The sequence below is a fragment of the Urocitellus parryii genome, chromosome 9 (genome assembly GCF_045843805.1).
Source record: "Urocitellus parryii isolate mUroPar1 chromosome 9, mUroPar1.hap1, whole genome shotgun sequence".
Lineage (NCBI taxonomy): Eukaryota > Metazoa > Chordata > Mammalia > Rodentia > Sciuridae > Urocitellus > Urocitellus parryii.
Genome location: NC_135539.1, coordinates 64567609 through 64580107, shown reverse-complemented (window position 1 = coordinate 64580107; position 12499 = coordinate 64567609). Strand labels below are relative to the sequence as shown.

Genomic DNA, 12499 nt, shown 5'->3' with positions numbered 1-12499 from the left:
TGGGCGTTAGCAGATATGATTTGAGACTTCCAGAATGCTCTTTTATGTTTTACCTCCTCTGGCATTGTGGCTTCTCCAAAAGAACCAGAAAGAGACTAGTCTTGTTAATCTGGTCTTTCCAAAAATAGCACAGGTGTTTTTGTTACTGATTCTGAGGCAGTCAATCAAAGTCTGGGGAAATCAAATGTAATTTCCTTACACGGAGTAACACGGAGTCTTTATTGACCTATCTGTTCAATCACAATTCTTCATTTCCCTACATGCTCCCCTTGGTTTCAAAAGCTAGATTGCTCTGCCAGCAATTAACTACCTGCCATCAGGAAAAACAACTCTCTTCACTTCACATGGATGACTTGTCTCCTAATAAAACAGGAATTGTGGTTAGGGTTTAGGATATTCATATTCAGTGACCTCTGTAGCTTATTTACCCATTATCTATAGATGGCAAAAGACACAATCCCAAAGAAATGAGAGATACCATGTTGTTGATTTTCTTAACTAAAATAATAAGGATGGTGAATATGCTAATTTGACAGAAAATAAAAAATCTCTAGCACTGAGCTATATCCCTGGCCCAGGACTGGCTTATTCTCATCAGCTCAAATATCTTTCTTCAGAGAGCGCTTCCTTGACCAGCTCCATGTCATTCCCTAAGACCTCTTTGAAGACCCTTTCATGTCCCTTTTTATGACACTGTGCTGCTCTATTTTATTTATACTGCTATCACTTCTGATATTACCATTGAGAGTGACCTGTGTATTGTCTCTCCCTGACTAAAATGTAAGCTTGATGAAATCAGCTTCATGGAACATTTGTCCCCTTCCCTACTGTGCTCCTACAGCTAGAGCAACCTAGCACGTGAAGAACCCCCAGAGAATGGTGAACTGATTACAAAAGACATCTAGGTTAGTAGGTGAATCTGAGACACAGTGAAAAAGCCAGACAGGGATTCCCTCCACCCCCTACTGGAAGCTGAGTTCTAGAATCCAATGCTACATCGAGGAAAATCATTTAGATGCACAAAATAGTGGGGTAATAATCTAGGATCCTTTGGAGGTTTTTATTTAATAACAAGAAAGATAAAATTCAGACAGATTAAAACTTGTTCATGAAGCAAGTTAATAAATTGACACAGGATTAAAAGCAGGGTCTTTTGACTTTCAATCCATTATCATTTTATATTTATCAATTGCTTAGCTATTAACAAGCACAGTGTTTTCAGGAAAATAAAAAAACAGAAACAGGACTGTTGGCCTATGGTAGTTTGAATACTACCATAATTAGTATACTCAGTAATAGAATACTTGCCTAGTATGCGTGAGGCCCTAGGTTCCCTTTCTTCTGACTCCACCCCCAACACACATTAAGGGTGAATAAAAATAAATGTACATATATGCTCAAGTATGCTTCCAACTAAAAGCGAGAGGATCACACAATATAAGATATCCAAACTGATCATTTCCTCTGAAAATCAGTAATGCTAGAAATTAAACCCAAAAGTACCAGGAACTTTAAAATGATGGTATGCAGATATCAGTCTTTGTTCTGTAGATTACAAAAATCACACAGATGATTTTCTAATTGAACATTTTATGAGATTTTCCGAGCCTCACAAAGCTGGAAGTTAATCAAATTCGAACTATTTGTTAAGGTTTAGGAGGAATCAGCTGACCCCAAACGGGGATATGGAGTCAACTATTTATTGCAAAGTTTATATTTTCATTTCGCATGTTTTTGAAATCAGTGTTTGTTTTCAATCAAATATAATCAATGTAATAACAAGACTATCAGAGAGGAATCTAGTTTTTAAGGAGTAGAAATGAAAAGCATCAGCAGTAAAGTTGGATGGAAATAATGATGGAATAACACAAGATTAATATGAAGATGGTTTTCATCTATTTTATCTCTAAAATCCCAAAGGACTTTTAAAGTATACTTTAAATTATTTGAAGTCTCATTCTTAATAATAAAAAGTTAAATCATTCTTTGTACAAATGGAACTTCCTAAAACTAGCTCTCTTTATGTGACAAGACACATTGTGAACACACTAATTCAAAGGATCTAGAATTTTATAACAAAGTTACGTTAATAAGAATTTTAACCAAATTATCTTTTCTATTATATAGAATCAATAGCAAATATCAACCCTAGGGAAACTGTGATAGCAATTAGATTTATTAATGTGGTTCGAATGTATTATATTTGTCTTATGTGGTCATATAGCACAGCAGATATTCATCTGCCCATACAAGGAAGGTGTCAAAACATTTTGAAATGACTCTACCTTAGAAAACATCTATTAATATATACTTAGCAGTTGCATCTCTCCTCTTGAAAATCATCACAATAAAATGTTTCCCAGATCATGTTTTTTAAAATATTATCATCGTGGTGTCTCGAATTAAATTGGTGTGAGTTTCATTGAGATACAGCGACTCTGCCATTGCTTCTTGCCCCTCCCCCAACTTCCCCCAGAACGGCCACTAGGGGTCACTATGAAGACGCGGTTCCTCTTGCTGCGCAAGCCGGGCAAACCTGAGCTCTGCGGAAAGCATCTTTCTTAGGAAATATCCTGGGCGACAAAGACAATAACTGCACATCTTTGGCATCAGGTCCAACCTATGCATCAGGTCTATAATGTGAGTTTGCACTTTTCGCGTATTTTTTCTGTGGTCAATGTTGCCTTAAAAGAAAGTACTCCAACTAACAAGGTTACTTGCTCTCAGTGAACCTGAGTGTTGGCCCAGAGGAATGATCTAGGCACCTGGAGTTAAAATTTATTTTTCAAAGGGTAGTAGTACACATATTTAGCCATTTCAAAGGGATTTATATCACCCTTTCCTGCAAACGGATGGAGAGGGAGAAGAGAAACTTAGTGTTTTGCCAACTTCGAGAGAGCTTCCCCCCCCCACTTCCTTTCAAAGTGACCTTCATTGGTTCTGCCTCACAGTTCTCATTCCACAGTAAAATGTGGGCAAGGAATGAGCATTGGTCCAAAATCTACAAGTTAAAAGAAATGATAAAAAACAATACAAAAATACATTTCCTTCCTTTATTTAAAGGGGCGAGAATGGGTGGGGGATTGGCAAATGCTCTCTGTACACACAATGGGTAGTGATCCCTTAAGACCCCGTCTTCCCCAACAGTACTGGTGACCATTCAAGAGTTTGGTCACTGTGAGTAAGTGCAGCACTGGCTTTTCCTGATATGAGGTTCTGACTTATGAAATACCATATAAAATTCTGAATGTGGGATACTCTTTACATGTTTCCTATAAGCTATATGGCTTTCATAGGCTTGATACTCCATGAATAATTCTAATGGGCATGAAAACTCTTTAGTCTTTATTTTTATGTCAGTAAAGAGAATTTTTAATACTGATGATATGAAATAACAGATCATCCATATATGATAAGGACATTCATTTATAATGAAGACATTCAGAAAGTTCCAAAGCACTCAAACACACATCCATATAATTTGGGGGCATTCTGTGGATTTCATGAGTCCCTTTGGGGTATACTCCCTACTCATGTCATCACTTCCTTTGTGTGGTTCTGGCCATAGGTCACACAATGGCAGGACAGTCCCTAGAGAAGAGCTCTTTGTCTCCCATATTATGGAGGCTTGGCAGTGGCCCAGCAATCAATCAATCATTTTTTTTTTAAGTAGCAATTATATATGCTACCATTTAGAACTTTCTTGGGTCACTGCTATTGTGGAAAGTAAGAAAGAGTATAAAAAATAATAAATAAGGAAATGGAGATAAAATGGTCTCTAAGATTTAAGGAAATCACCCAGTTCTTCAGTGAGATAACATAGAATAAGTATGAAGAATTAGGGTTAATATGATCTAACACATTTATTATGTATAATCAGTAGAATCTTAGTTATACATTTACTTATAGCAAAACCAGTTTTCACTTACAAAAGTTTCAAAAGGATTGTCACTGTTACTTTTTATATTTTTATTTTATTCATTGCATCTTATTTTCTAAAATAGTTGCATCTTTTGAAAAATATCCTGCCTATATTTACACTCATTTTCTAACTTGTCATAGTTTACTAATGGCCAAATTTAGTAACACTGGCAAAGGAAAATTAAAAACACTAAACTATTCATTCTTAAAATGACTTTAAAAACTAATTCTGATCAGCTCCAACAGATGGCAGCGATGTTATAAATTAATAGTTTAAAATACCTCACATGTAGGATTGGCTCCTCAGAAGGATGTAAACCATGAGTAATTCTCTCAGTACTTGCATAAATAATATGAAATTTTGATATGATTAATTGGATAGAAGTGTACAGGGTAAACACAACATGAAATTCAGCCCCAAATAATACTTCCTATTTCAAAAATTAATAGCTTTTTATTCCAAAAAGTATTACACAGTGAGCGTTGTCAAATAGATTAGTGTTGTACCAAGAAAGGACATCTGTGTCCAAGTTAACTAAATGGATCACATGTTTATATAAAACTCATTATTGCTTCTTGGTTTCCATTTTCATCTGTTCCTTTAGATGGGGACTGTTTTTATCTTCTCACTCTTAATTTACTCATTTAAAAATAATTTTACTTTCTCCTTTCACTTCTATTAAATGAACGTAACTGTTATCATTCTCTACAATGCTTTCAATTAAGGTTTTTCATTCTTGTTCATTGTCTTATCATATTTTTCCCCACAAACCTTTATTCTGCAGATGATAAAGAATGAAAACTATTGATAGAAGTCTCTTAGAGGTAAACCACTATTTCCCCACTGTTCTTTTTGTGATCCAAATTACAGTAAAACAACACTGATTATTTTAAGTCATGGGCATTGCTGGATGTCTTAGACTTTGAAATGGACTCCCTGTTTTTTCCTCTATTTTTTGCATTTGGTTGCATTTTTTTTTATGTAAACCTATTTTCCCCAAAATACCTACTGTGGGATGCGCACTACTTTACATGTTTGGGATGTATTGGTGAATTAAATAGAAAAAGATATGGATGCTGATGGTGCTACAGAAAATAAGTAATAACAAAGTAGGTGAGTTAAATAGTATGTTAGAAATAATAAGTCTGAGGAAAAGGTAGCAGGAAAGGAGGATTAAGAATATAAGTGTAAGCAGGGTGCAGTGGCTCCCTGCATCCCAGCCCCAAGGATCTCAAGTTCAAAGACAGTCTCAGACTCTTAGCAAGGCCTTAGCAACTTAGCAAGATCTTGTCTCCAAATATAAAAAAAGGGCTGGGGATATGGTTCAATGGTTAAATGTCCCTGGGTTAAATTCCTGATACTTGAAAAAAAAAAAAAGAGTATGTGTGTTTGTGGTGCAATTTTAAACACTGTGTTCACAGTAGTCCTCTTTGCCAAGGTGACTCTTGGAACAGTGACTTGGAGGGGTGAGAGAAAGAGCTGTAGGCTGTCTGGAAAAGAGCATCCCAGGCAAGAGGGCAGAAAAGCACTCTTGGAATTTGAATGCACTTCCAGAATATATCTTAATGTTTACTCCACAATATTAGCTTATTTGTAAGTAAAGGGATTTGTGTTTGTTAATAATTTTTTTAATATATATATTTTTAGGTGTAGATGGACACAACACAATGCCCCTATTTTTTATGTGGTGCTGAGGATCAAACCTGGGTCACACCCGTGCTAGGTGAGCGCTCCACCGCTGAGCCACAATCCCAGCCCTTGTTAATAATTTTTTAAACTACAATCTTATTTATGCATAACCCAACTACCTGGGAGCTTCCTATATCCATGACATATATGAGAACTCTAGTGGAGGTTGGGCAGAGAGGGCCTCTGAGAAGCCAAAGTATGTTCAGGTTCTCCTTAATGACTTTTATATAAAATTAGATACCGCTGGTTACCTGGGGGCCAAGCCTTTAACTTACAGAAAGGAAGGGATCTGAAGGGGATCTTGGCTGGGAGGACAGTAGAGGCTCTGCCAACCAGATACACATGCAGCAGTGAAAACTAACAACTGACAGCCTGTCAATAGAGGTCAACCTGCATCCCCAAGGGACGCCACCCACAAGCTGCACCTAGTAAATGAGGCCCAAGGTCCCATGGTCCTTAAAGAGCCCTGAGAACATTGTGAGGACCACTTATAATGATGTTCCTAAACCTCCTCTCCAAAGCTGTATGGTCAGTCACAAGGGTGGGAGGAAGGATTTTAGAAGATGCTAATTCAAATTCATTGCAAAAATTTTAAAGCTTTAGTCATGGAACAAGTAAAATTTGAAATGTCCAGAAAGCTGGACATAAGAAGGCTTATTCACAGAGAATACCATCAATAGGTAAGACCTTGGGTACCAGTTAAGGTTTTAAAGTCAAAAACCTTCCTCAAAGGGGTGGGGATGGTCTGCTATTTATTCATCATTGCTCATTGTCATGCCACTCTTGACATAAGAATCAAGATGCCTGAAAATGTGAGACCAAATGTATTAAATGACAAATTAATTTTCCCAAACTATAAAATACTATTTTTAAATTATAAAAGCATTTTAATTAAAAGAAAAAAAGCATTTGTCAATTTCACAAAGAAACATCACAAAGTATGTTTCTCCTTCCTCTGGCTGATTTTTTTTAATTTAGAAAGTTTAGTCTTTCCTACCACTTTCTTGGCCCAAACCCATTACATAAAGGAAATTACACCAATATCATGTATTATAACACACCAGTGATTGCTCAATTCGTGAAATGAACATCCAATTCTAGAAGCAGCCCTGACTGAGTTCAAGAGTTAGAAATTCATTTCAAGATGGGCGTTTAGGAGACAAGTTAAGCTATAACATACCCCCAACTGGTATATACAGTGCTTAAGTACATTTTTTAAAATTAGGCTATAGAATATCAGATACCCAAATAGCTACCAAATGCACACAGAGGACTTAGCTCTGAGATTTTACCTTCTTCCTTTACTATATATACCACAGAAAAGCAATTGGGAAACCCTGGTTCCAAGTACCCTAGCAGCAAAGCTGCGGTGCTTGCTGGGGAAGAGGATTCAGTAGCCTATTCTTAAAGGGGAGGCTGGAAACACTCAACCATGCTGAGCTTAACAGGTTTTTTTTTTTTTTTATTTGAGTAGAAACATTTTCTATTTAAAACAAACCAGTCATCTGTGTTGTCACCGTGGTTGTGTCTGGCTTTAGTAATTAATACTTGGGGAGGTTTGCTGGAAGGATTGATAATGTGGCTTATCTGTGCTCATTCCTCTGGGATCTTTTTACTCCAGTCTTTAGCTTTTGGCAGAACATGTCAAATCTGACTCCTCAAAAACATTTATTTTCAGTACTTTTTAGTTCAAAGTAAAAACTCTTATAGACCTCAACGAACATCCAGGGAACCCCTTACCAATTACAAACTAGAAAATAAATAAATAAAAAAGGAATGGACAGTATATAATAGGTTTAAAAAGCTGCAATTAAAATTTAACGAGAGGAAAAAAAAACTTAACAAGAATAACAGCAAATTACAAAACTAAAGTTGACTATAGTAGAGAGAGAGAGGTTAGTCACTGTTCAGTCCTAATTGACCTTTCTATGTTGAAGAAATGGAACATAAAGTCAGAGGACAAAAATCTGTGACATAGATAATTAAATTGAAAGAGAAAGTCTGAAGCCAGCCCTTTTAGAACTACCTACCAACCTAATTGTCTGTGATTTTATACAAAACTGTGAAGTGATATAAGCCAGACAAACTCACATCAAATCAAGGCATCTATACACTCGAGGGGCCTATTAAGAATTTTAGATAATATATAAATCTAAGTGGACTAGAGATAAAAATGTTTTAGTGTCACTGTAAGATTTTTGGTAGTGGCATGACTATTCTGGAAAAATTACAGAATATGCTATCTTCAAATTACTACTTCCTACGACTCAATATTCTAGAAATTTATGTGCTTTCACAGAGATAATCGGGACCCTTAATTTAGGAAATTATTATGTCAAAGATTGTAGCTGACAAAAGAGCACAGTTTCATTTTGATGCTATACATTTCTGCTATTTTTAAAAAATCAGGCTTTGTTAGAATTTTAGTCATTCCATTAAGGCCTTATAAAATATTTGTGTGGGAGTAGAGAAAGGGAAAGAAAGGTTGAGAAATAGGTTGAATGGGGGAAGAGAAGGATGCATTTCAGGTTAGGAGAAGGTAATCTTAGTCACTGTGTCACAAAACAATAATAAATGAAAGTTAACTCACATAGCAAATGAGATGTAAGGAGGGCAAATAATTATTTTATTTATGAAAGTTGCCTTCAAAAAATTCTTCCTGTTTTCTAAGGCAATCTTATATTCTATAGAGGAAAGATCAGACTTTACAATTTGACACATTTGGGTTGAATTTCCAGCTCAGCTATTTGGTGAACATGTGCATCCAGGAAAACTAGGTAAGCATGCAGAATCTCAGTTTCCTCATTTGTTGATGGGTTACTTTGATAATGATTATTATTTTTTGTGTGTGGTGCTGGGGATTGAATTGAACCCAGGGCCCTGTGCATGTGAGGCAAGCATTCTACCAACTGAGCTACATCCCCAGCCCTGATCATTAATTTTTAAGTTGAATATAAATCACAAACCTCAGTGCTCATAATACAGAGGACATTCCTGCCCCGCAAACATTCTTCATGGCATTTGTCTATAATATGTTCCTCTTAATTGACTTTTAAAAATGCTTCTATACTTTTCTAATGCTTACATTTTTCTTTCAAAATGGATCTTTTACATTTTTATGGATTTATCAAATGTTTCCAGGTCATTGTCTGTGCTGATAGTTCCAGCACTGTCCACATTTTCTTGCACCAGAATCATCTACAAGAGTTAGCCTGGTGCCTGAAATGAATGCCCAGCATGTTTCCCCAACAAACTTGGAAATTCCTAGCTGAGATTTTGTAATATCTTTGGAAAAACAGGCCAATCTGATGATTCTATTTTCATAAGGGATCAGGAAGAATAATGTAAGATGATCTCTCTGAAAAAAACATGTAACTATCTTAAAATATTAAAACTAAGACAACTTAGATCATGGAATATCCTTGACAAGTCGGGGTCCAGCAGCAGTTTTGCACTTACTTGGCATTGACAGGATTGCAAGTGGTCAGGTTTGCCAGGGCCAGGGCCGAGGCCTCCCTCACCTCTTCATTGTCACTTCTGAGCAGCTGAACTAACTGTGGGATCCCTATGGATAAAGAAAGGCAAAAAGAGATTTTAAAAATGTTCATCTACACTAGACTATGGTAAACTAAAAAAGTTCTAAATGCTTGTTTCAAGTTTGCTTACCCTGAGTATTGAAAAAATCTTTGCTGCTTGAATTCTCAGACATTGCTGAAATAGCTTGGGAAGCAGCAATTTTAGTTCCATCACTTTCAGAACCCAAAAGGGTTACCAGGCACTTTTCAACCTCAAGTTCATGAAAAAGTTTCCTATTTTCAGCTTTCAGAAACCAAAAGGAAAAAAAAATCAGAATTTGACTGCAAAAAAATATGCAAGTATTACTACTAATTCCAAGCAATACCAACTGTTTGCTAACTATAGTGCCAGACTCTAAATTAAACAAAATATAAAACTACTTAACCTTTAGAACAAAGTGATCATACAAAATGAGTCACGGATGCTACCTTTCCCTCTTGTTCCCTTAAATGATGTATATCAATACCATGGCAAAGAAAATTCTGTAATAAGGAAGAGGTGAGTTATTAGATACAGCAGGCACTTATTTAACACCAAGCACATGCTAATATTGTTCACATACTGTGTTTTCTCACTAACAACAAGAGCCTATTTATTTGATGGTTATTTTAAATACAAAACCCAATATCTGAAGAATGCATATAATGTAGAAACTGGTGGGCTGGATGCCCAAGACTTCAGGAGAAGCACAGTCAAGGGCAGGGGAGTAGCAATCAGAGCTGGAATATGTTCCTGAGTCTTAAGCACGTTACAGTCTTATATCAAAAACTCATAATCATCTTTTTCTCAAATTACAATACATGCTTAACTAGCAAAAATTGAAACAACTATTTCATTGATAAATTAGCACAATTAAAATATATTAAAATATTTCTTTATTTGAAAATAAATTTATGATTCTATAGTCATATTGTGATATTCCTCACATTATTAGACACTAGATATATTTATTTTTTGAGTCCTGGATCAAACTCAGACCCTCATGTGTGGTAGGCAAGCACTGTACCACTGGGATACATCCCCAGCCTGAAGAGAAAGAATTTTTAAGGTTCTTTAGTTCCCTAAACATTTTTTTCTTTTGACTTAGTTTGATATTGTAAAAAATAACTGACAGTCTCATTACTATACTAAATATTGCATCAAACTAAGTTAGAACTTATTTTTCATTTTGTGTTCCATTAATTATGTCTTTAAAACATTTTTTATCCTACTTAATTCTAAATCAGTTATTATCTTTTTAGGGACACAAAGCCCTAAAGCCATAAAGAGGTACTGGAGATTAGTGTAGAAAAAAAAATCTACAAATAATTCCTTGCTAAATTACCTCCAGTTTCTTCAAAAAGCTTTTGTGATATACTTGATTCTCCACTACTTACCTTTGTAAAGTTTGTGAAATTAACCTTTGATACATTCAATTTTCATAAGTAAAATAGAACTTTATGTGAATATGTGCTCTGAAGATGTAGGAGAATATTCTGTTAGAATGTGCAACTCTGCCAAAACTGCTGATAATAATTTATATTACAGTCTCTACATATGGAACTAATTCATTGCTTATACATATTTTAATTAGCTTATTTTTTTCCAGAAAGATTTTCAGACATTAACAGCAACTAGGTTTCCATTTTAAAGTTATGATTTTTCCTTTCCTTCAATAGTGATACCAAAAATGATCACCCCTTTTCACAGAAGTATCACAGTCTGATGGACCCCTATTTGCAAATCAATTTTGCCTTTGCTCATCTGATGCACAGATGTATACCAGGCAATCTGGCCCAAACTGACACAGGCTAAGTTACTAACACTGCTGCTCATTCATCTTAAACCAATCATGAACCATGTCCTGTAATCCTATCATTTTAATCCCTTGCTCCTTTCATTTAACATTAGAATTCAGGCAGGTCAGAACTGTGTTTCATAAAAAAAAAAAAAAAAAAAAAAAGCTGCGGTTAATACTTAAATCTCAAGTATGTGACTCCTAAAATGTTTTACAATTTATGGAGTCCTTACTGGCTTTCACTGAAAAATAATATTATCTGAAACTTTTCCAGAGCCTCTGACCTAAAATGCTTAGATTTATCATTAAGACTTCCCTGATGGTTCTAAATCAAATTCCCTAAACAGAACACTCTTAGCACAGATTCTATCAGGAAAATTGGCCAAAATACAGTAGTAATTTATTTGAATAGACTGACTTTGGAGTATGTAATTATTGCATTCAAAAAACAGTATATATGCAATTATTGGAAAGATTTTTTAAAATAATTTAAATAAATACTGTGGGCAATTAGTTTCTCAACCCTGCTGGGAGTGTTCTTAAAATCCAGCTGTGTTCACCAAACCTCCAAAGTGCTGACTGCAGCGTGCCTATAATAGATTTAAAAGATGAATTAACATATTAACCAAGTACTTTCATTGAATTGCTACACCAAGAAGTAAAGTATTTGTGTTTTAATTACACAGATAATAAAGATGGCAAGACAGTTATGCTACTAATAGAGTAATGGCCTTTACAAATAACACTTGTGCAGTATCGCTAAAATAAAAAGCATGAGGTTTTGCTGCTAAAAATAAGTGTGCATGTAATGATGCTTTTCTTGCCTCTGCTCAGAAGTGGCTATTGTGCCACCTTTGCTCCTGCTGAGATGTTAATGCCAGTTCATAAACCTCGTGGCAACATGGTAATTAACACCTTCTTCCTACTGGTACCAGGTCAAATGCACACTGACTTCGGCTTCCCCCAGCAGGGAATGCATGTTAAAACTTTCCTCCACAAACAAAACTTAAAGAATGCGTGTGACACATGTGTGTGTTCCAACTGCGTTCTTGACACACATTGATGATGCATGACCACATCTTTAAAAAAAAAAAAGTGTGATGATAGAAAGTAAAAGAAAACTAGAAATAAATATTGATAGTTACATTTGTCTAACAGTATAAGGAGTAAGATTTGTCCAGACCTACATAGAAATGGAGTTTTCTAATGGGAAAAAGTTTAATACCTTTTCATGAATACTGATTTTCAATAAAGAAATATTAGGAAATAACTTTGTGAATCCTTAAGTTTTAGATTTTGTGTTGTAACTAATATAAAATAAAACATGTCTAGTTAATTGACTGGGTCTGGCAGATAGAAGTCAAAGCAAGCCAAGAATTTACACACACACACACACACACACACACACACACACACATATATGTATGTATTTCATGTATATGTGTGTATGTGTGTGTGTATATATATATATATATTTTAATGGATGAGAAATACAAGTAGGACCTGAAAAGAAGACAGAGTCTAGAATTAGGCAC

The 12499-nt window shown here is 35.3% G+C and overlaps 1 protein-coding gene across 2 annotated transcripts in view; it reads right to left on the bottom strand.

Moving 5' to 3' along the window:
* The window catches only part of Armc3 (armadillo repeat containing 3), an 88663-nt gene that overhangs the window by 39505 nt on the left and 36659 nt on the right, over positions 1–12499 (bottom strand). For both annotated transcript variants that reach the window (XM_026401199.2, XM_026401200.2), the window contains exons 8-9: positions 9278–9430; positions 9071–9176 (exon numbers count right to left, since the gene is read on the bottom strand). In XM_026401199.2, the coding sequence (XP_026256984.1) occupies positions 9071–9176; positions 9278–9430 (259 nt within the window). The remainder of the gene's footprint in view (positions 1–9070; positions 9177–9277; positions 9431–12499) is intronic.